The sequence below is a fragment of the Eumetopias jubatus genome, unplaced genomic scaffold (genome assembly GCF_037043125.1).
Source record: "Eumetopias jubatus isolate StellerSeaLion01/CBP00866 unplaced genomic scaffold, mEumJub1_p1.0 scaffold_16, whole genome shotgun sequence".
NCBI lineage: Eukaryota > Metazoa > Chordata > Mammalia > Carnivora > Otariidae > Eumetopias > Eumetopias jubatus.
This window is the reverse complement of record NW_028274822.1, coordinates 66,786,605-66,810,688: the sequence shown is the minus strand read 5'-3', so window position 1 is coordinate 66,810,688 and position 24,084 is coordinate 66,786,605. Positions and strand designations below refer to the sequence as shown.

The following is a 24,084-nucleotide window of genomic DNA, read 5'->3' as shown; positions in this document are numbered from 1 at the left end:
TTTGAACTCCAAAGGCACACCAACCCTAACCATCTGGCCACATGGCCCCTTGGAGAGCCATGGAAAGTTCTCTGGCCTTGCTACCCTCAGCGAGATGGTGTCAGGAAACAGCTGGGCCCATAAACGTCTGTGCCCTTACCTCTTGGAGAAGCAGGAAGCCCTGAGTACTCCTGGGCCAGACAAAGGGTGGGCTGGGTACCTATGGTGTCCCCATTCTCTCACCTCCCTCCCAGGCCAGCTCCCCACTCTGGGTTCTACTTGATCCTCTCTCCTTCTGCAGAGGCAAAGTGTGAGATCCTCCCCTGAGAGAAAGACTGAGGAGTGGTCTTCACAGCTGCAACCCTAAGATGGGGCAAACGGAGTCAGAGTGCCCACAGACTCTGGAGGCAGAATTTTCCAGGTTTGACTCCCCACTAAGGTACTTCTGGGCAGTGTGACCATGAAGAGGTCCTTATCTCTCAGAGTGTCCTTGCAAGATGATCATAAAAATGAACCAAGAAAACAGGCCAGGGCTTCGGTTCTCCAAGGAGGCCTTCTCGTTTTATCTTAGCTGGCACCATGCCCAGACTATGTGCCTAAGACTTCTCATCTGTGTAAAAAAAAAAAAAAGACGTCTCATCTGTAAAATGGGCATAGTAAGTTTAAATAGATAATGCATGCAAGTGCCCAGCTCCTCAGGGGTCCTTAAAAGGGTAGGCATCTTGGGGTGCAGACACCAGATGCACCCTCCCTTAGCAGGTGTTCGGGGCTCACCTCCAAGGTCGGGGGTATTCTGTTGTGGTTCCCAGACACTTAGACAAAACAGGCCACCTGAACCCGTGCCAGGGCCAGGCGGGATCTGCTCACACCCCAACCTGACCTTGACCCACACATGGAGCTCCTCCCTCCAGGTCCAGAGCAGTGGCCGGGGCTTGCCCTGGTACAAGTTGGCCTGAAAGGTATTGTACAGTGCCTGGGAGAGTATCCGCGGTGAGTCACAAAGGACATGACACCAGAAACAGGGAAGGGCCTGGGATCAGAGAGACCCCCGGGCATCCCAGAAAGGACATGGGCTGCGTTGAGCAAGGGTGTCTGGAGCCCAGCCCCCGCGTAGGCAGCCAGGAGAGGAGCTCAGGCTAGTGCAACCGCGGCAGAGGGTGGGGGAAGGCTCTCAGAGGCGGAAGGGGCTCGCGGAGACCCCCCGGGGGCGCCGGAAGGGGCGCGCGGGGCGGTTGGCCGCACCGGGGGCGGTGGCCGTTGGCCAGCAGCGGCCTGGACCAGGCGAAGTCAGGCGTCTGGCCGGGCTGTGGCCACCATGACCAAAGACTCGCCCAGCCCTTCGGGAGGCGGCCGCGCGACACCCAAGAAGCCGGGTAGTCCGGGTCCGTCCGCGGCGGTCCTGGAGGAGCAAAGGCGGGAGCTGGAGAAGCTGCGGGTCGAGCTGGAGACTGAGCGGGCGCGCGGGCGGGCGGAGAGGCAGCGCTTCGCGTCGCAGGCGCGCCAGCTGCGGGAGGCGGCCGAGCGGGAGCGGCAGCAGCTGGTGGACCATCTGCGCTCCAAGTGGGAGGCTCAGCGCGGCCGGGAGCTGCGGCAGCTGCAGGAGGACGTGCTGCGGGAGCGGGAGGCCGAGATCCGGCAGCTGCTGCGCTGGAAGGAGGCCGAGATGCGGCAGCTGCGGCAGCTGCTGCACCGCGAGCGCGACGGCGTCATGCGCCAGGCCCGGGAGCTGCAGCGCCAGCTGGCCGAGGAGTTGGTGAACCGTGGCTACTGTGGCCGCGCGGGGGCGCCCGAGGTCGCTGCTGCTCAGTGCCGCTGCCGCCTGCAGGAAGTGCTGGCACAGCTTCGCTGGGAAACCGACGGCGAGCAGGCTTCGCGCATCCGGCACCTGCAGGCGGCGCTCGACGTGGAGCGCCAGCTCTTCCTCAAGTACATCCTAGAGCACTTCCGCTGGCATCCCGCTTTGCCCGGCTCCCTCGACCCCCAAGCCGTTCACTCTTCGGAACGGCCGCCCCCCCATACCGCCGACGACCCCCGCGGGCCCCCAAAGTCCGTCTGTAGACTCGAATCCCTGAATGCTGACAGCCTGAGCGCTGGCGTCCGCCTGCGCTCCCGCTCCCTGGACGTGGTGCGGGCCGGGTGCTCCACCTCCCTAAACAGGCTGCTCCACACGCGCGCCAGCTCTCTCGACTCCTTGGCATCAGCGCGTAGCCGCTCGCTCGACAGCACCCTCATTTGCCCCAAGGCCCCCGAATCCGAGGAGCGGGCCTCCACGCCGGACACCTCCATCTTAGGCTCCCCGAGTCCCCCGCCGCCGCCATCGGAGCACAAGAGACGCAGCGATACGCCAGAAGACTCCGGGAGCCAGCCCTGCGAAGCCCTGAGTCCCTCGCCGCCGGGTGTGGACTACCAGGAGCTGGTGAAGCAGAACTCGGAACTGTCCGAGGCGTTAAAGGCGCTGGCGCGCCGCTGCTCTGGCCTCCGGGAGGAGAACACGCAGCTGCGGCGCGCAGGCTTCCAGGACAAGTCCGACGAGAAGGTGAAGCGGCTCAAGGTGAAGCAAGCGAAGCTTACGGGCCTCGCGCGGCGCCTAGAGGACAGAGCCCGAAAGCTGCAAGAAACCAACCTGCGGGCTGTGAGCGCGCCTGTGCCGGGCGAGAGCCGCGCTGGCCTGGAGCTGTGCCAGGCCTTTTCCCGCCAGCGCGCCCGGGACTTGTCCGAGCAGGCGAGCGCGCTGCTGGCCAAGGACAAGCAGATAGAAGAGCTGCGACAGGAGTGCCACTTGCTGCAGGCGCGCGTCGCCTCGGGCTTCGGCAGCGTCCCGCACGCTGGCGGGGGTGCCGCCCAAGCCCAGTGGCTCAACATCCGCGAGTTGGACCGGCTGCAGCGCGAGTCCCAGCGGGAGGTGCTGCGCCTGCAGAGACAGTTGACGCGGCAGCAGGCCGCCAGCAGCGCCCGAGCGGAGGCGGACTTCCAGGGCGCACCCAGCGAGGAGGCGCGGCGCCAGGTGCAGGCCCTGGAGCTCGAGCTGGGCGCGCGGCGGCGGGAGTGCGAGGAGCTGGGCGCCCAGGCGGCGGCGGCGCGGCGGCGCGGCGACGAGGCTGAGGCGCAGCTGCAGGCGGCGCTCCGCGAGGGAGCCTGGCTGGCTCAGGAGAACGCGCGGTTGCAGGCCCAGGCCGACTGGACGCGGAAGGTGGCGGCCGAGAACGACGATGTGCGCGGGCAGCTGGGCCGCGCGTGCCAGGAGCGCGACGCCGCCGGCCTACTGGCCGAGCAGCTGCTGCAGCAGGCAGCGCGCGGGCAGGACAGGCAGCAACAGCTGCACCACGACCTGCAGAAGGCCCTGCACGATCTGCAGGCTGCCCGGGAGGAGATGCTAGCGCTGCAGTGTCAGCCTGCCTACCCTCCCCAGGAACCCCAGGAGGCCCCCCAAACCCCCGGGTCTCAGGTTAGAGATAGTGGAAGGACCGAGTTCCAGCCGGAGCCTGCAGGCCAAGCATCTTCACAGCCCGGCAGAGACAATCGGGAGAATCAGGAAGCTTCTCAGCCGGAAAGTCCAGTTGCCATCGGCAAGCCAGCCAGTGCCGCTCAAGTGCCTGACAGAGTCCTCCCAGCCAGTCGACCTCTGGACTCCAGGTACCAAGCCAAGAAAACTAGCTCCCAGTCGAACTCTTCCTCTGAGGTGGAGTCCATGTGGGCCACCGTGCACTCTTGTCCTGCTCTGGACGTGGACACAGCCAGCAAGGTGGAGGATCTGGAGCCTGACAGTGTGTACTCCACCTTGGAAGTGGGGGGCTCAGAGGCCCCCCTGGCCCCCAAGCTCAAGATCTTTCTGGCTCGGTATAGCTACAATCCTTTTAAGGGGCCTAATGAGCACCCTGAGAGTGAGCTACCCCTCACAGCTGGGGATTATGTGTATATCTTCGGGGACATGGATGAAGATGGCTTTTATGAAGGGGAGCTTGAGGACGGCCGACGAGGGCTGGTGCCCTCCAACCTGGTGGAGCAGGTTGCAGACAGTGACATCCTGGACTGCCCACCCCTCAGATCCCCTGACTTTGGCCCCACTCAACTCCCATCTGGACAGGGCAAGTGTCCAAAGGAAGACACTGGGCACGGCTTCTTGCCTGGGAAAGCCCAGGGAGATATGGACAAGGGGCCATGCCAGATGGTGGGAGCAGGCTCCAAGGCAGAAGTGGCCATGGAGATCTCAGATGCCAAGACAGAAGACAGCTGGCTGGGTGCACTGCAGTGTGTGAAGGAGAAGGGCTTCTCCAGACCCTTTCTAGGGGCCAGAGGGGCTCTTTGCACGGCCCCCATGCAACTACACCTGCAAAGTGTTGCAGCCACATCGGCCAAGATTGCCTGGGTCTACAGCAGCAGCCACCTCCACGTGGTGTATCTCAATGGCCAGGAGCACGCCCTGACCCCCGCAGGCGTGAGCTGCTACACCTTCCATGGCCTGCATCCTGGAACACGGTACCAGGCCCGCGTGGAGGTGCACCTGTCGTGGGATTCACTGCAGGTGCACTGGGAAACGTCCTCTACCCTCACCTTTGACACACCCCTGGCAGGACCCCCTGACCCTCCACTGGATGTGCTGGTGGAGCGCCATGCCTCACCAGGCCTCCTGGTGGTCAGCTGGCTCCCTGTAACCATTGACTCTGCTGGGTCCTCCAATGGAGTCCAGGTCACGGGCTACGCGGTGTATGCTGATGGGCTCAAGGTTGCGGAGGTTGCTGATGCCACTGCTGGGAGCACCCTGTTGGAATATTCCCAGCTCCAGCTGCCCCTGATGTGCCAGAATGTCTCAGTGAGAACCATGTCGCTTTGTGGTGAGTCCCTGGATTCGGTGCCAGCTCAGATCCCTCAGGACTGTTTCACCTGTCACCAATTGCCAGAGACTTCCTTTAGCTACCCCTGTGGTGACCCATCTACCTGCAGAGTCACTGTCCCCATCTGTTCTCAGAGGCTGGCGCTGGCTCCCCTGAGTGCCACAACCGGCCCCCACACTCCTGGAAGCTGCGGAGAGCCCCAGGCCGAGTTTCTAGAAGCCTTCCCTGAAGAACCCCCAAGGAGGCAATCCCCAATGTCCAAACTGAGTCCAGAAAGAGAATGTGCAAGTGCAGGATGTGGCAGCCAAGCCCAGGGGCCTACCGACGCCAAAGAGGTCTGCAGAAAGGACCTGCTCTTTCAGCAGAGTTCCCCCAACCACACACCCCCTCTGCCCAGTGACCAGTCAAGGGAAGAAGACCACTACTGGCACATGGGCCCCAGACAAAGCCCTGCTTCGGGAGTCATCCATCTGTTTCCGGAGCGCGGGCTCAACAAAGAATCTTATCAGGGAAAGGCTGCCCTTGAGAAGGTCCTTAGGCAAAAGCAAGATACCCAAGTGCTGGTCCCTCCCCAGCTGGACACCAGCCAACTGTCTGTGTCCGACTTCCATGACACTTTGCAGGAGGAGGCGGCGGTGTGCTTTAGTCCATGGGGCACAAAGAGGCGAGCGCAGAGAAAGGAGTTTAGGACCCAGAATGGGAGAGGTCAGGCTCTGGGGGGCAAGAGAATGTGCCAGCTCCCAGAGTCCAGCCCTACACTTTGTCCAGCTCCGTCCAGCAAAGTCATTAAGATGCCCAGGGGTGGCCCGTCGCCACTGGGGACAGGGGTGGACACTGTGGTCAGGGTCTTTGTGGCCCTCTTTGATTACGACCCTCTGGTGATGTCTGCCAACCCCGAGGTTGCAGAGGAGAAGCTGGCCTTCCAGAAAGGGCAGTTGCTGAGAGTGTGGGGCTCTCAGGACCCCTGTGGCTTCTACCATGGCGAATGCAATGGGCAAGTGGGCAACATACCTGGGCACCTGGTGGCTGAGGTGAAGGTGGACACAGAGCAGATTGATGGGAGGTGGCATTTGCCAGTGCAAGGGTACCTGCCCCCTGTGGCCCACTTAGATGAATTTGGGGGCCTCACCAGCCCCCAGGGCTCCTTTCTTATGCCCCAAGGAAACCCCAGGATGTCATCACTGTGGACTCCAACAACCATGATGGCAGCTTTGGACTATGACCCCAAGGATGGGCGAGCAGGAGGCCAGGTGAAGGACAAGCTGTCACTGAGGGCAGGGGATGTGGTCACAGTCTACGGGCCTGTGGATGACAAGGGATTCTATTATGGGGAGTCAGGTGGTCACAGGGGCCTGGTCCCAGCCCACCTGCTGGATCACCTTTCCCTCCATGGAGAGTGAGCAAGGCTCCCGCCGGGGTGGTGGCCCCTGGCCACCCACGTCCCGCCAGAGGAGAAGCAAGCACTGGGACCCTAGCTCCAGCACCCCTCCTCACCTCCGTGAGCAAGCACTTGCTCCAAGCATCATTGTGGCAAACTGACGGCAGTCCCTGGGTGTCCCCTAGCCTCTGAGAGGAGCAGGGCTTAAGTCTGAACTGAGCTGTTGCCCCAAAGAAAACAGAACAAGCAGCCCGTGAGAGTCCAACAGGCTGTTTTGGAGTTGTCAGTGACCATGACGGTGTTTGGAGAAGTGCCTTTTTCTGTGCTCAGTATGCGTTTTCTCTAGGAATTTCTTTAGGAGTTTCCTCATCCATTGCCTTGTATGAAAGTCTCAAGAAAAGCGTGCCTCTTAAAAAAAAAAAAAAGTGACCAGAATGTTATTTTTCTATCTTTTGTTCAACCCCTCATTAAAATGTTCATAGAAAAAAGAAAAATAATACTTTAGAAGTAAAAGTACAACCAAGAGAAACACAAACATGCCTGTCCCCCTCCCCCTTCTGTCTAGGGATCCTGCAATGACAGCAGACATGCATTCTCAGCTGGGGAGGGCACCTCCTTCCTCTTTAGGGGGGCTCAGCTTAGGGTCTTCCAGCAGGGCTACCAAGGGGTCGGCCAAGAGCCAGGGTAGAAGCAGGGCCCCACAGGCTTAGTGAGGATCAGCATCTCCCAAATGGGGATCCCACTCTGCCTGGCATTAGTCCCTGTCCCCTTTCCTCAGTGCATCTCCCTGGGAGGGCGTTTCCATATTTCCCCCATCTTACAGAAGAGCCTTGGAGGCTCAGGGGGGCCCCCTCTTGTCAGGTTACACAGCTGCAGAGCTGCTTTCTCCCACAGTCTTCTGGGCTGCCCCTCTGGGAGAGTGGGAATGAAAGGTGGTCTTATCCATGTCTGCCTCTGTCTGACACTCCTTTGTTTCCCTGAGTCCAACGATGATGTCAAAGGAAGGGCATGGCCTTCCTGGGTGCAGGAGGAAATGACCAGAAGCATTCCCAGGCAGGCAGAAGGATTGAAGCCACTAGCATTTAGTTTCCTTGGGGAATTGGGGACTTGGGTCCAGAGGGTTCCACCAAGCTGGCCCTGGGGCTGAAGGCAGGAGACCTGGGCGGAGGGCGGGTTGCTGCCTTATCCTCACAAAACGGGGGGGGGGGGGCTAGTGCTGCAGCTGTGGTGTGCACACACACACCACTCTCATGCGTGGAAGGCTTCTGGCCTAAGTCTGGGAAAGAAATTGTTCCTTACTCAACCATTTTTTATTTTTTATTTTTTTTAAAGATTTTATTTATTTTATTTGAGAGAGAGAATGAGAGAGAGAGAGAGCACATGGGGGTGAGGGTCAGAGGGAGAAGCAGACTCCCTGCCGAGCGGGGAGCCCGATGCGGGACTCGATCCCGGAACTCCAGGATCATGACCTGAGCCGAAGGCAGTCGTTTAACCAACTGAGCCACCCAGGCACCCTACTCAACCATTTTTTAAAAGATTTTATTATTTAAAAAAATTTTATTTATTTGAGAGAGTGAGAGAGATAGAGCATGATCGGTAGGGTGGGGCAGAGGGAGAGGGAGAAGCAGACTCCCCGCAGAGCAGGGAGCCCAACGTGGGGCTCGAGCCCAGGACCCTGGGATCATGACCCGAGCGGAAGTCAGGCGCTTAACCAACTGAGCCACCCAGGTGTCCCTCAACCATTTTTTAAAGATTTTTTTATTTTTAAGCAATCTCTACACCCAACTCGGGGCTGGAACTCACAAGCCTGAGATCAAGAGTTGCAGGCTCTACCCACTGAGCCGGCCAGGCACCGCCCATCTTTACCATTTTTAAGTGTATAATTCAGTAATGTTAAGTACATTCATACGGTCGTGCAACCAATTTCCCAAGTTCTTTTCATCTCGCAAAACTGAAACTCTGTACCCATTAAACAACTCCCCATACCTCTTCCCTCAGCCCCTAATAACCTTCGATCTACTTTCTATCTCTGAATTTGACTACTCTAGGGATCTCCTATAAGTGGACTCACACAGTAAATTTGTCTTTTTGTGTCTAGCTTATTTCACTGAGCATGATAAGGTCCTCAGGGTTCAGCCTTGTTGTAGCAGGTATCAAATCATCCTTCCTCTTTAAGGCCGAGTAATATTCCCCTGGATGGATAGACCACATTTTGTTTACCCATTCATCCATCAGTGGACACTTGGGTTGGTTCCACTTTCTTGGCTATTGTGAATAATGCTGCTATGAACATGGGTGTGTAAATCTCTCTTCTCAGCTCTCACAGTGTTTCAAACTGTCAGGTGCCTGTGAGCGCACAACCCCAAATGGAGCCTGAGGACAATGAACAAGAAAACCGCTCCTGCAAGGGAGGCGAGCCTGGCCCCTCCCAGCTCCTGGACACAAGTTGGGAGGCTGGGGGGGCTGCCCATGGACCGAGGGGGTAGGGACAAGAATGTTTTACACACATTGGAAAGGCAACAGCAGTTCAGCAAGAGAAGAGAAACTTCAATCCACCTACTTTCAAATTTAAAGACAATGACTGTAATTCCATAAGAACCCAATGAGAATTATGCTAACCATATTGTTCCGTCACTTTTTTTTTTTTAAGATTTTATTTATGTGACAGAGAGATACACAGCCAAAGAGGGAACACAGCAGGGGGAGCGGGAGAGGGAGAAGCAGGCTTCCCGTGGAGCAAGGAGCCCAATGCGGGGCTCGATCCCAGGACCCTGGGATCACAACCTGAGCCGAAGGCAGATGCTTAAGGACTGAACTACCCAGGCACGCCCCCCCCCCCTTTTTAAAAGATTTTATGAACAAGCAGGTTTTGACCCTCCTCTGTTATGTGGCCTCTGTGCTGGGCTCCAGGCATTTGTACCACACACTGGCTAGATCCATTAGAATAGAGGAAGATGTTGACCCTGAGCTGCCGAGGCTATCTTTGCTAATTCTGACCCTGGGACACTGGGGTAGGTGAGAAGGAGGGGATCCTCATCAGTGGCAACAGCAGAAGCAAAGGCCCTGAGGCATGAGAACAATGAATGATTGAATATTTGGGGACACTCAGGGAGCAGGGGCACAGGCAGGGGAAAGAGATTGGGGATAGGTACCTACCCGCTGGTGGGGGCCCCTCCCTCTCCTGGAAGGGCTTCCAAGTCCCTGGGAGCTTCCCGCCGCCGCCACCAGGGGGCAGCCTGGGTGCACCAAGGGTTGCTCCCCAGGGACTGTGCACCAGGGCAGAGCTGCCTGGGTCCACACCTGTCTTTTCATGGTAAGCAGGGTAAGCAGAAACGTCTCTTTGACCCTGCAGGCCTGGGTTTCAGGCCCTACCCATCCCTGTTCTCTCCCTCCCCTGTCACCAAAACACCCTGAGGAGGCCCTCCTCCCTACCTACAGTGGTTATCCTTCTGGGCACCCCGGATCCACAGCAGGCCTGGCAAGTCTGACACCCAGCTACAGGGAAGCCCCTCTCTTCAGAACTCTTCTTCCAGGGCTGTTCCTGCAAATCATGGTTTCCTCGAGGCCATGGGAAGTTTGAGTGAAAGAGTAAAGAGGCACGAGGCCTGGGCGCCTGGGTGGCTCAGTTGGTTAGGTGACTGCCTTCAGCTCGGGTCATGATCCTGGAGTCCTGGGATCGAGTCCCGCGTCAGGCTCCCTGCTCGGCGGGGAGTCTGCTTCTCCCTCTGAACTTCCCCCCTCTCATGCTCTCTATCTCTCATTCTCTCTCTCTCAAATAAACAAATAAAATCTTAAAAAAAAAAAGAAAAACATCTAAAATTTAAAAGAAGAAGCACGAGGCCTGGTGCTCTAGAGGAGGCAGGGCCATGAGTGGTGGAGCCGCTGGCCCGCAGAACCCAGCCAGCTAGGTCCGAACCCTGGCCTGCCAGTGGACAGCTGGGAGGCTGCTCTGAACCTGGTTCTTCACCTTTGGCAGGGCCGGGGGTGGGGCAGGATGTTATACTGAGCAGGTCATACGTACAGAGCACTCAGCCGAGGGTCAGGACCCCAAGGAGGACCAAAAAACCTGGTAAGGACACAGGTGGCAGGGGCTGATGGGTCTGGGTACAGCTTGCTTCCCGCCAGGGCACCGAGAACCTGAAGACTTTGAGCAGAGGCACAGTGACACCATGCAGGTCTAGCGAGGTGGGCAGGCTAGGAAGGAGCAGGTGCCTGGTTGTGGCCTGTACTGGGGCCCCTCCCCAACTGACCAGACCACTTGGAGGCCCGAAGCCTGTCCAGGCCTGCCCAGGAGGGGCTGGGGGGTGGGAAGCCCAGCTGGCCAGAGGGCAGAGGAGCCCATGAAGTGGGCAAAGGGGCAGCATCCGAAGAGCCTGAAGAGTTCTGGAATAAGGGTCACCAAGCCTGTCCTGGTGCTGTCCACTTCTGCCCAGGGGCCTCTGGTCAGGGCAAGTCTCGGCACCTCACCAGCCCTCCTCCCATAGAGGAAAGGCTTTCGGCTTTTGGTTATTTCTCATCAAGGACCTTGTTTCCTGCTCCTGCTCCCCACAATATTGGTATGGGTTACCCCGATTCACAAATGAGAAGAGAGACCAGTGGCAAGAGAAAAACAGTTGCCACAAAAACAGAATGAAGATGCCCAAGGGACCCCTTCCAGCCTTTTCCAAGGCCCACCTGCCATAGGGACCCCCATCCGGCTAGAGCCAATCCGTCCCCTCTCTACCTTTCGGTGACCCGCCCCTCTTGCCCTTTTCCATTGTGCATGTTTCAAAATATCGGGACACAATAAAAAAAAACCTCAGAGATACTTCCAAGGCCCATCTTAAGCTCATTCCACCTTTTCGTCACGCCCTCCTGTGCCTGTCTCACCCCAGTGGAAGTTGGATGGGTGGGGGCCTGTAGAACACACTGGGCCAACCCTCGTCTTGTGAAACTAGGTGGAGCTGGCTCCAGGAACCTGGGCACAGAGGTTCCTGGGGCCATGGGGGCGCTACTGACAGCTCCCCAGGCTCCCCAGGGGCAGCCAGCCTCCGGGCGCAGCCCCACTTGCCACTGTCCCAGGAGGTGGGTGGGGGCTGCAGTGGGTCTATTCTGGGCTGCAATGCTCTGTATTTGCAGGTCCCCCCTCTCTCAAAAGCCCTGGTGTCTTGGGCGACTGGGTGGCTCAGTTGGTTAAGCGACTGCCTTCGGCTCGGGTCATGATCCTGGAGTCCCGGGATCAAGTCCCGCATCGGGCTCCCTGCTCGGCGGGGAGTCTTCTTCTCCCTCTGACCCTCCCCCCTCTCATGCTCTCTCTCTCTCTCTCATTCTCTCTCTCAAATAAATAAATAAATAAAGTCTTAAAAAAAAAAAAAAAGCCCTGGTGTCTGATACCTGGCTATAGGCCCGTGTGCCCCATTGTGCCCTGAACCCCCAGGTAATCTCCCTTAAAATCCTCTGGTAAATGACCACCTGGCAGGCTGTGCCTGCCTAGCTGGACCTCTAGGACATTGACCTCAGCCTGGGGGACTGCACTGGCCACACCCCTTGGCTAGACAGTGCCCTCTCTGGGGCTTGGCCCCTCTTGCTCAGCCTGAGAGTGGGGTGGGGGCTGAATCCGAATCCTGGATCGCCCACTTCCAGTTGGGAAACCTCAGGCAGTTTTTTGATTCTCAGCCTCAACTTCCTTTTCCCTAGAATTGGCCTTCCCGGCTGGGCTGCTCTGCCCCTTCGGCCAGCTCACTCCAAGGTGTCCTTCAAAAGTGCCCTCTATCCTGTCTCCCGGGGCAGCTTCTCCATCCCGCCCCACCGGCACTGGATTTAGCTGCCCCTCCCAGGTGCCTGAACAGCCCCCCCCCCACATAATCCCTGTAAATGAGTAAATTACCCATTCATTTCACTGCCTCTCCCATCAGCCTGGGTCTAACTGCATGTTGCACCCTCAACACCAGCATCTGGACCCGGTGTGGAGTTGGCATCAGGGTCTGTGGGCCAGCACATTCCTAAATTTAGGACAGGGGCACCAACTGGCCTGTAACCAAGACCGGCTCAAGAAAGTGTTGGCCTGGGGCCATCCATGGGTGCTTCCCAATAAGAATTGACCTTTATGGGCCCTCACCATGTGCCTTAGCTCACGTCCTGCTGTCCTGCTCTCGGCAACCCTATGCAGATGGTGTAATTATTTCTCCCTTTTACAGATGGAGAAACTCAGGCTCAGAGAGAGGAGGTCATTCATCAAGGTCATTCGGCTGGTAACAGAGCCGGGGTCTGAGCCCAGGTGTGTCCCTTTGCCCCTTGCCCTTATCTGAAGGATTCCTTCCCCCCAGCCTGGGGGCAGGGCCTGGGTCTAGGGAGGTAAGTATAGGGAGGAATAGTCAGGAATTCAAATTGGTAGAGCCGGTGGGTGGGTGGGGGGGGGAGGGCAGGAGGTGCTGGGGAGTGGCCAGTAGTTAAGGCTTAGGCAACAGGGTGCTCTTCAGAGCTTCAGCTTCGGGAAGGGAGGGGACAGTGGGGCAGGCAAAAACCTGCTGAGCCAGAAGTGCCCAAGGGTCTCCAGGGGGAGGCAGAGGGAAGGTGGTTGGGAGCTGAGGCCAGCAAAGCACCCCAGGGTGGTGGGCCAAGGGGAAGAATTGGGCACTGAGGCCCCACCCCAGAACCATGGGAATTTAAGGAGAAAGAGGCCTCAGAGGGGGCAGGGGGCCGCATTTTCTAGAAGGAGGGAGTGGTCAGTATCCACAAGGTCATGCAAGATAAGAGTCACTGGGCCCAGCCTCCCTCGTGACTGTGACCAGAGGCTGCTGTCGCCGCCCAGGGGCTTCCGTGTACTGGCCATGAGGGAGCTGGCCCCCTCCCCCACTGCTCCAGGAAGCCTCACTGAACCTGATGATGAGGGAAGGCTCCCCAAAAGAAAACTGCAAAGTTGGAATTTGGAAATTCCAAGCCCTCCCCACAGGGCAGCCTTGGTCCACTGCTACACCTCTTGCTACTCAGGCAGCGCCCCCAGGAGGTTCCCAGTGCTCCAGGACCCTGTTCCCTGCTGAGATTCAGGAGGAGACCGCCCTCTCAGCTCCTGCCCCCCTCAGCTGCTGGAGAGGAACCTCACTAAGGAAATTACCTCACCTTATGCCCACCTTTGCCCTGGGATACTTTCTCTGCCCACTTTTCCCCCTCTCCTCATCTGCTGAGGCTCTGTGGGGCTTCTGCCTCCCCTTCCCAAGCCAGTGGGGGCAGATACAGCTATCAGCCCCATTTTACAGGTGGGGAAATTAAGGCTAATAGAGGTCTGTACTAGGGCAGCTGGCTGGTCACTGTTAACAGCTAGGATTTGGATCCAGGTCCGACCTTTCCTCGGGCTTTCCCCAGAAGCACGGGCCCACCAACGTTCATTTCCACCTTGCTTATCACAGAGCCATGACTGGGCCTCCTTCACCCATGCATTCTGTGGGGCCAGCCACTGATCAGGCACAGCGGTCAGAGCGTCCTGCAGAAAGACCCCAGAATAGACCCCGCCAGTCTAATGGTGGAAGCAACCAAGAAGCCAAAGGGCTTAATGGGAGGTTAATCAGAAGGGCCTGAGTGGGCTTGCAACCAAGTAGGACACAGGCAGAGTTTTCCAAGAAAGGGAGGCCTCACTGAAATCTTTCTTTTTCTTTATTTCATAATGTTTTATTTATTTATTTATTTATTTATTTATTTTTTTAAAGATTTTATTTATTTATTTGAGAGAGAGAATGAGAGATAGAAAGCACGAGAAGGAAGAGGGTCAGAGGGAGAAGCAGACTCCCCGCTGAGCGGGGAGCCCGATGCGGGACTCGATCCAGGGACTCCAGGATCATGACCTGAGCCGAAGGCAGTCGCTTAACCAACTGAGCCACCCAGGCGCCCTCATAATGTTTTTTTTAAATAATAACAAAAGTAATACATAGAGGAAGGCCAACAATACAGGGGATTAAATGTGGAGTTAAATGAGAAGGCTCCCCCCTCCCCCTCCCCCATTTCCCTTCCTCCCCCGAGACTCCTGCCCCAGCTTGCTTTCTTTTTTTTTTTTTAAAGATTTTATTTATTTATTTGAGAGAGAGAGAGAATGAGAGATAGAGAGCACAAGAGGGAAGAGGGTCAGAGGGAGAAGCAGACTCCCTGCTGAGCAGGGAGCCCAATGCGGGACTCGATCCCGGGACTCCAGGATCATGACCTGAGCCGAAGGCGGTCGCTTAACCAGCTGAGCCACCTGGGCGCCCCTGCCCCAGCTTTCTGTAGGGATTTCTTTTTTTAATCTTTTTTTATTTTATTTTATTTATTTATTTATTTGACAGAGAGCGACACAGTGTGAGAGGGAACATAAGCAGGGGGAGTGGGAGAGGGAGAAGCAGGCTTCCCGCTGAGCAGGGAGCCCGATGCCGGGCTCGATCCCCACGACCTGAGCCGAAGGCAGACGCTTAACGGCTGAGCCACCCAGGCGCCCCAGGGATTTCTTTTTTTAAGATTTATTTATTTATTTTAGGGAGAGGGAGAGAGAGGAGAGAAAGTGCATGTGCATGGTGGCGGAGGGGCAGAGGGAGAGAGAATCCTGGAGAAGACTCCCTGCTGAGCTTGGAGCCTCAAGTGGGGCTCGAGGTGGGGCTCCATCCTAGGACCCTGAGATCATGACCTGAGCTGAAATCAAGAGTTAGCCCCTCAACTGACTGAGCCACCCAGGTGCCCCATACTTTAGGGATTTACAAGCATAGATAGAATGGAAACACAATGTTTAAAAAACCATCAATGTGATTACATCATTCATAGTGTTCTACATCTTCCTTCTTCCACTTAGCAGAATGTCTGTAAACTTCTCCCCCTTCTTGGCCAGTGTGCCTGGTGACAGTGTCACTGCCTTCAGCTGGGTTCCAGGGCTGTCTTGCCTTCCCTGCAGCTTCCCTGGGTCGCTGGGAGAGCAGACTCCCCCACACGCTTCTAGTGCAAGTATGTTCAAGACTCCTGCCGCTGCCCTGGGCTCACAGTGCTCCCTGTCTCTTGGTTCTTATCACATCCCATGGTCCCATGTGCTTGGCACCTGCTCTGCCAGCCTCCTCTGGGTGTTTCAGAAAGCCCTCTCCCCCTTCAGGAATTTGTATGTGCTGCTCCCCTGCCTGGCCTCACCTTACCTCTCACTCCAGTTCATGAGTGCTCCAAACAGCAAGGACTGTACAGATGCCTGTCCCCATCCTAGGCACTTTCGGCAGCAGTGAAGAGTGGATGATGGTGGCTTGCACAGAGTACTCATTCTGGTGAGGGAGAGAGAGGTGAGCAAAGAAGCACATACTCAATAAGGTCTTCGAAGATGGTGCAAGACCTGGGAAGGGGATAGGGAGCGAGGATGGAGAGTGAAGGGCAGCTATGTGAGAGCAATCAGGAGCACCAGGCTAGCTCAGTCGGTAAAGCATGTGACTCTTGATTTGGGGTTGCAAATTTGAGTCCCATGTTGGGTGTGGAGATTACTTAAAAAAATAAAATCTTTGGGGTGCCTGGATGGCACAGTGGGTTGGGCACCTGACTCATCGGGCCCTTCCTGGGGCTCCGTGCTGGGCATGGAGTCTGCTTGGGATTCTCTCCCTCTCCCTCAGCCCCTCCTCCTGCTCTCTTTGTCTCTCCCAAATAAAATAAAATCTTTAAAAACATTATTTATTGGGCGCCTGGGTGGCTCAGTTGGTTAGGCGACTGCCTTCGGCTCAGGTCATGATCCTGGAGTCCCGGGATCGAGTCCCTCATCGGGCTCCCTGCTCAGCGGGGAGTCTGCTTCTCTCTCTGACCCTCTCCCCTCTCATGCTCTCTCTCTATCTCATTCTCTCTCTCAAATAAATAAATAAAATCTTTAAAAAATAAAATAAAATAAAATAATTATTTATTTGAGAGAGAAAGAGCATGAGTGGGGGAGGGGCAGAGGGAGAGGAAGAAGCAGACTCCCTGCTGAGCGGGAGCCCGACATCCCAGGACCCCAAGATCACCACTTGAGCCTAAGTCAGATGCTTAACCTACTGAGCCACCCAGGTGCCCCTACAAACAAAATCTTTAAAAAAGAAAGAAAGAAAGAGCAATCAGAGGAAGTCGCACTGGGAGCAACATTGGAGCTGGTGCTGAAACATGGCTTTCCAGGCAGAGGGAGCAGCATAGGCAAAGTCCCTTCCTTGGCCCCACAAACCAGAGCACTCAGTTTCCCTGTTATGACTTCGCAAAGCAGACTGCACGTCTCCTTGCCCAGATCCAACCCTTCTCTGAGTATTCCCTCATGTTCTCCCTTGTCCATGGTCTTCCAGGGCCAGGGACCACCACTGTGCTGTTCACCAGCATGGTGCCCACCACACTGACCTCAATGGTGTCAGCAACTGTCGACTGAATGACAATGGAGGGTGTGGCTTCTCTTGGGCTCAGGGTGTCTGGCTCAGCCTGGGTCCGTTAGATGGCAAAATGAGGGGAGGTGGGTAGTGAGGAAGCCTCTTCCCACCAAGGCATGGCCTTTGCTCTAGAGAATATCATGTTGGGGGACTTTTCTTAATTAAAAAAAAAGGGATTGACTGATTGATTTAAAAAAGATTTTACTTCTTTGAGAGAGTGCATGCACATGTGAGCAGGGAGAGGGACAGAGGGAGAGAGAGAATCTCAAGCAGACTCCTTGCTGAGCTTGGAGCCAAGGGGGGCAGAGCTCAATCCTCCCCCCACCCCTCAACCCCTAAGATCAAGATCATGACCTGAGCCGAAATCAAGAGTTGGCCGCCGGGGATGCCCCTGGGTGGCTCCGTTGGTTAAGCGTCTGCCTTTGGCTCAGGTCATGATCCCAGGGTCCTGGAATCAAGTCCTGCATCGGGCTCCTTGCTCAGCAGAGAGCCTGCTTCTCCCTCTGCCTGCTGCTCCCCCTGCTTGTGCGCCCATTCTCTCTCTCTCTCTCAAACAAACAAATATTTAAGAAAAAAGATGAAGAAAACCTTATTTAACAAATAAAAAATAAGATTCGGCCACTCACCCGACTGAGCCACCCTAGTGCCCCTATTTATTTATTTGAGAGAGAAAGAGAGAGGTCAGGGGCAGGAGCGGTGGGAGAGGGAGAGAGAAACCCAAGCGGACTCCTCCACTCCAGAGGAGCCCACCACAGGGTTGGACCTCAAGACCCTGAGATTACCACCCTAGATGAAACCAAGAGTCAGTTGCTTAATCAACTGCACCCCCAGACGCCCCGGGGGACTTTTCTTCAGATGGGGTACTGTTTTAAAAGGCAGGACCAAGCTCTTGCCTATCAGAGGGGCTTGGGTTTGAGCTTAGCTGTGTGACCCTGAGCAGGTGACCTTAACCTCTTTGAGCCTCAGTTTTCTCATCTATAAAATGGGATTGTAATAGCATCCTTCTCATAGGTGGTGGTGAGGAACAACACGCCCATGTGTGTACAGTGCTTTGCTCACATGTAGAGTAAGGACTCAATGTTGGGCACCAATAACAGCAACCAGGAATTGGGTGGGGCTGTTGTACTTAAAAGAGTGATTCTGCTTCCCAATCGAGTGACCTGAACACCAGGTTTCTGCAGTGCCACTCTGCCTCCTGTGTGTACCACTCACATTACATCCTTTGTGACAGGGAATGAATGGACCCTAAATAATTTGGGAAGCAGCAGATAGGGTGCTTTGTGGTAGGAGAGAACAGGGTGGGAGTTGGGAGGAAATTCATTCATTCATTCATTTGACTTTTTAGTTGACCATCTATTTGGTGGCAGGCATGAGCTGGGTACTGGGTCTACAAGAATGAACAAGACCAAGTCTTCCTGCTGTGGAAGGGCAACTGCCCTTCAGGGGCATCAGGACTTTATCAGAGTGAGCAGGCTGGGGTCAGGGGAGACTTCCTGGAGGAGTTGATGTCTGAGCTGAGTAGGAGTTGGCCAGGTGGAGGTGGGAGAAGGAGGAAGGGTGGCAGGCGGGAGGAGCCCTGGATGCTAATGCCCAGAGGTGGGAGGAAAAACCTTGGCATGTACAGGAACGGAGAGTTTGCCAATGTGGCTTGAGCTTGGGATGGGGGGAGGTGAGGTGTGATTTTACACGGGATATACTTACACCAAAATATTATCGGTTGTTTATCTGAAATTCAGATATAACGAGGCATCCTGTATTTTTTATGTTTGTTAAATGTGGCTGTCATGTTAAGAAGCTGTGATTTACCCTTTTGGGATATTTTGTATCATTTGTTTTCCTTTTGTTGTTGTTTTATAATTGAGAAAAGATGATGGTAAAAGTGGCAAATTAGCCTTACCGTCCTTACTTGATCCATACTACATGACATAACAATCATAGCTACTTTAGCCAGGGCTTGCCAGAGCCTGATTCTGTGTACTCTATCTGCCAGTTTCATCTTAATCAGTCCTCAAAAGAGCTCCATGGGCAGGTGTTGTTATGATTCTCAAATGACTAATGAGGAAAGATGATCAGAGAGGTTATCTCCCATGCTAGACAACACAGAGGGAGCTGGAGTACAAAATATACCTAGTTCTCAATGGCTCTCCTGTCCCCACTACCGTGTGGTTTTTATATTTCCATACTACCTTCCACCCAAATAGAGTTTTACAGGGTTGCTATCAGTGTGAACAAAATCTTGAAATCTGCTATTTTTACTTACTATATCGAAAACTTTCCCCTCAAGTTTCAAAGTTTAAGTTAAACTTATTTACTATTGCACTGGAAGCATGCTTGGATTTTATAAAGTGCTTGGCAGGAAATGGGCTTGGCAGTCAGCATGGAGGTGGGGAGACCATGTAAGCCTGCTCAGGACAGAGATGGTGGGGGTCTAGTTCAAAATGATTTAGAAATCCTTCCCCCCAACCAGGACTTTTTTTTTTCTTTTTTGTTTCTTTAAATATTTTATTTTTAGGGGCGCCTGGGTGGCTCAGTTGGTTAAGTGACTGCCTTCGGCTCAGGTCATGATCCTGGAGTCCCGGGATCGAGTCCCGCATCGGGCTCCCTGCTCGGCAGGGAGTCTGCTTCTCCCTCTGACCCTCCCCTCTCTCATGTGCTCTCTCTCTCTCTCTCTCTCATTCTTGCTCTCAAATAAATAAAATCTTTAAAAAAAAATAAATATTTTATTTTTAAGTAATCTCTACATCCAACGTGAGCTCAAACTCACCACCCTGAGATCAAGAGTCCCATGCTCCATTGACTGAGCCAGCCAGGTGACCCTCTTTCTGATTTTAAAGGGAATATGTACTAAGTATGGAAAACTTGGAATGTTCGGGGAAAGTTAAAGAAGCAGGAATAACAAAACCTTAACTGGCAGGATATGAATTGCTACACCATATGGGGGAATACCTGCCAGGACCTTTTCAAACTGAAAATGCCCACATATCATTTAACCCATAGATTCTATTTCTAGTAAACTATTCTGCACAAGTGAAGGCAGGAGAACATAAAGATATATAGTCAATGACTTTAAAAAATTGTTTATTTTTTTAAAGATTTTATTTATTTATTTGAGAGAGAGAGAGAATGAGAGACAGAGAGCACGAGAGGGAAGAGGGTCAGAGGGAGAAGCAGACTCCCCGCTGAGCAGGGAGCCCAATGCGGGACTTGATCCCGGGACTCCAGGATCATGACCTGAGCCGAAGGCAGTCGCTTAACCAACTGAGCCACCCAGGCGCCCCCAAAATTTGTTTTTTTAAAGCACCAACTGTAAGAATCCTGAATAGCTATGATTTTTTTTAAGATTTTATTTATTTATTTGAGAGAGTGAAAGATCGAGAGAGAGAGAGCACAAGTGGGAGAGGCGGGAAGGGGCAGAGGGAGAGGGAGAAGCCATCTCCCCACTAAGCAGGGATCCGACGTGGGGCTCAACCCCAGGAGCCTAGGATTATGACCTGAGCTGAAGGCAGATGCTTAACCGACTGAGCCACCCAGGCGCCTCCTGAATAACTATGATTAAGGCAAGTGTTTACAGAACCCTGGAATCTGTCAGCTATTAAAAAGTGAATTTATGTGATACGAACTAGAAAGATATGTGATAGCTTCTTAGGGACAAAGAGCAAATGTCTTGTAAGTTCTAAAGTGACTTACAGTTTATATAGTATATTATTATTATTAATTTTTTTATTTTTTTTAAGATTTTATTTATTTATTTGAGAGAGAGAGAGAATGAGAGATAGAGAGCATGAGAGGGGAGAGGTTCAGAGGGAGAAGCAGACTCCCTGCTCAGCAGGGAGCCCGATGTGGGACTGGATCCCGGGACTCCAGGATCATGACCTGAGCCGAAGGCAGTCGATTAACCAACTGAGCCACCCAGGCGCCCCAATTATTAATTTTTTTTAAAGATTTATTTATTTATTTGTCAGAGAGAGAGCAAGAGATCACAAGCAGGGGGAGCAGCAGAGGGAGAGGGAGAAGCAAACTCCCTGCTGAGCAAGGAGCCCAATGCAGGACTCCTTCCTAGGATCCTGGGATCATGACCTGAGTCAAAGGCAGACGCTTAACCGACTGAGCCATCCAGGCATCCCTATATAGTATATTATTTTATACTTTCAAAAAAGTAAGGCCTTTTTTGTAACATGTGAACAGATACGTGTTGATGTCAGAGAAAGGAGTGAAAGTACATGTCAAACCATTAATGTTACTTCAGAGGACAGATGGGAGTGGGGAGGAAGGAGAATTAGGAACTTTATTTTTATTTTATTTTTTAAATTTAAAAATTTTTTTAATTTTAATTTTTTTTTTAATCAGGGGAAAGCGCGAACGCAGTCCCCCACTACCACAAATTATGCAGTCGAGTTTCCCACATTTGGGGAAATCGCAGGGGTCAGCACATCCGGAGTGCAATGAATAAGCCTTGCCCTGGGAAAACCACCTTCGTGATCATGGTATCTCCCCTGCCAGGTAAGTACATTTTATTTTTTTTAAAGATTTTATTTATTTATTTGACAGAGAGAGAGACAGGAGAGAGGAAACATAAGCAGGGGGAGGGGGAGAGGGAGAAGCAGGCTTCCCGCGGAGCAGGGAGCCTGACAGGGCTCGATCCCAGGACCCTGGGATCATGACCTGAGCTGAAGGCAGATGCTTAACGACTGAGCCACCCAGGCGCCCTGAGAATTAGGAACTTTAAAAAAATATATATATTTCAGGGCGCCTGGGTGGCTCAGTTGGTTAAGCAACTGCCTTCGGCTCAGGTCATGATCCTGGAGTCCCGGAATCGAGTCCCACATTGGGCTCCCTGTTCAACAGGGAGTCAGCTTCTCCCTCTGACCCTCTTCCCTCTTGCGCTCTCTATCTCTCATTCTCTCTCTCTCAAATAAATAAATAAAATCTTAAAAAATATATATATATTTCAGCTAGAATTATTCCTAGTAGAAATGTTACTTTTCTAATAAAATACTAAAATATACATGTGTATGAAAAAAATCGCAACCCCTGGAGAGAACCTCTGTAAATAATTTGGTGTATTTTCTTCATTTGCTTCTCCATGGATCAATATTTTGTTTTTGTTTTTTTTTTAAGATTTTATTTATTTATTTGACAGAGAGAGACACAGCGAGAGAGGGAACACAAACAGGGAGTGGGAGAGGGAGAAGCCGACTTCCCGCCCAGCAGGGAGCCCATTGCGGGGCTCAATCCCAGGACCCTGTGATCATGACCTGAGCCGAAGGCAGATGCTTAACGACTGAGCCACCTAGGAGCCCTGGATCAATATTTTGTATTTTGTATATACTTGCACAGTTTTTTCTCTTAATATCATTTGCACATTTCTAGGTCATAAAACATCTTTGTAAACACTGCTTGTAGAGGCTGCTTAACATTTTATCACGTGGGCTGTTTAACCAATCCTCTATTGTCAGACATTTATGCTGTATATGAATTTTTTCATTATTATAAATGACACTGGAAAAAATATGATTGCACATTAATTTTCAAATGCAAATGAAACAAGTGACTACTGAGTGCCTATTAAGTCTCAGGTGTGCTCTGGGCACTGGGGTTCCAAGCTTATGGTCTGGTTACAAAGACAGATCATCAAGCCTATGGTCTTCAAATGTGGTTAATTTCTTTATTTTTTTATTTTTTATTTTTTTAAAGATTTTTATTTATGTATTTGACAGAGAGAGACACAGCGACAGAGGGAACACAAGCAGGGGGAGTGGGAGAGGGAGAAGCAGGCTTCCTGACAAGCAGGGATCCCGATGTAGGGCTCGATCCCAGAACCCTGGGATCATGACCTGAGCCGAAGGCAGACGCTCAACGACTGAGCCACCCAGGCGCCCCTGTGGTTAATTTCTTTAAAAACAGAATCTGGAAGATAGATTACTACTGCTCCGAGGACGTATTGATCATTGTAAAAGATTTTTATTTTTGACTCACACTGTCAAATTCACGTTCAGAAATTTTGAGGCAATTTGTATACTTCCAACAATATATGAGAGTGATTACCCACCCCTACGTGGTGTTTGAAGGTTATCATTTGAAACCAATTCCTGATTTGGTAGAAAACAGAACACCCCCCCCACCCCTCTGTATTCTGTAGTTTTAATTTGCATGTCTTTGGTTATTAGAACATTGACATTTTTCCAGTAGTTTCTTTCTTAAAGATTTTATTTATTTATTTGAGACAGAGAGGGAAAGAGAGAGCACGAGTGGTGGGGAGGGACAGAGGGAGAGAAGCAGACTCCCCGCTGAGCAGGCCCCTGGGATGATGACCTGAGCCAAAGGCAGACACTTAACCCACTGAGCCACCCAGGTGCCCTAGTTTCTTCAAATAGTTGCGTTCTCTACTAAACGCTATTCATGGAATATGTCTTTTCTTCCTTACCAATGCTTGATATTTCTCTTTTCATTTATTATGTTCTTACCATTTCTAGGATCTGTTTCTAGGCTTTTTTTTTTTCCTGGTTTGTACCACACCGGGTTGACTACAATAGCTTTATAATGTAAGTATCTGTTAGAGCAAGTCCACCCTCATTTGTGGGAAATGATAGCTGTTTTTGGTTATTTATTCTTGCAGATGAACTTAGAAATTTGTCAAGTCTGGTTAGGATTACATTAATTTTATGCATTACGTTCAATATACATTTACATTTAATATTCGTTAAATTTATACATTAATCTGGAAAGAATAGTCGCATAACCAGCCTTCTGAGGGGGATTATTGAATTGGCTTACTGTTTTGGCTAGTGCTAGGGCACAACTTCCCTGCACGGCAAGTCTGGGTTCTGACTTTGACTGTGGTGTATTCTTTTGTTTGGTGTCCAAAGTAGAAAGACGTCCATTAAGTAACTCCCTAGAGAAGTGGCTAAGGCTCAGGGGCAGCTCCAGCCTCTCAGCAGGCCATCTGAACGATTGCCACGAGCCTGGGTCCAGGCGGGCCAGCTTAGGCACAGTCGCTTGACCCCAGGGGCCTGCGAGGGGCTGCGGTCACCGGAAGGGGCTGGCTGAGCACCGCGTGCTCGCGACCTCCGCGCCCTCTGAGCAGGTAAGGCCAGCCCGCGGGGCTGCAGGAGCCGGGACCCGAAGGGGCGCTGGGGTCAGGGGTCAGGGAGTCCCCTTCCCCTCCGGACCCAAACGGCCTGGGCCTCCTCGGGAGCCGAGATCATGCCTCCTGCAGTCCCGGGGGTGCTGCGCCTTTGACCGTGGGGGTCCCGGCGGGGGGCACAGAGCCGGGGTGCGAAGGTGTCCTGGAGGTGGGGCGCACGCAGGTTGCTAAGGGGTTCCTGATGGGGGCCTCCGAGAGGTCAGGGTCAGGCTCAAAGGGGGTCAGCTCTGAGTGTACGGGCTGGGCGTGGGCCTGTGGGGGTCCAGAGTCCTCCTCCCGGGGGTGGGTGGGCGGTCCGGGCGTTTCGGTGGTGCTGTCGCGGTCCCGCCCCTGCACCTGGGGTCGGGGTCGGGCGGGGCGCCCACGGTGGGGGTCCCCGGCTCCTCCGCGCGCCCCTCCCCCACG

General features: G+C 53.5%; 1 protein-coding gene and 1 non-coding gene across 2 annotated transcripts; one reads left to right on the top strand and one right to left on the bottom strand.

The window, feature by feature from the left end:
- The first annotated feature begins 1,294 nt into the window (after positions 1 to 1,294).
- On the top strand, positions 1,295 to 6,211 carry LOC114201958 (RIMS-binding protein 3A-like). The gene has a single exon (XM_028094936.2). The coding sequence runs from the start codon at positions 1,295 to 1,297 to the stop codon at positions 6,209 to 6,211; it is 4,917 nt and encodes a 1,638-aa protein (XP_027950737.2).
- A 14,668-nt stretch (positions 6,212 to 20,879) lies between these two features.
- On the bottom strand, positions 20,880 to 21,043 carry LOC114201978 (U1 spliceosomal RNA). The gene has a single exon (XR_003607730.1). It is a non-coding gene; the product is annotated as a U1 spliceosomal RNA (small nuclear RNA).
- Positions 21,044 to 24,084: the final 3,041 nt, after the last annotated feature.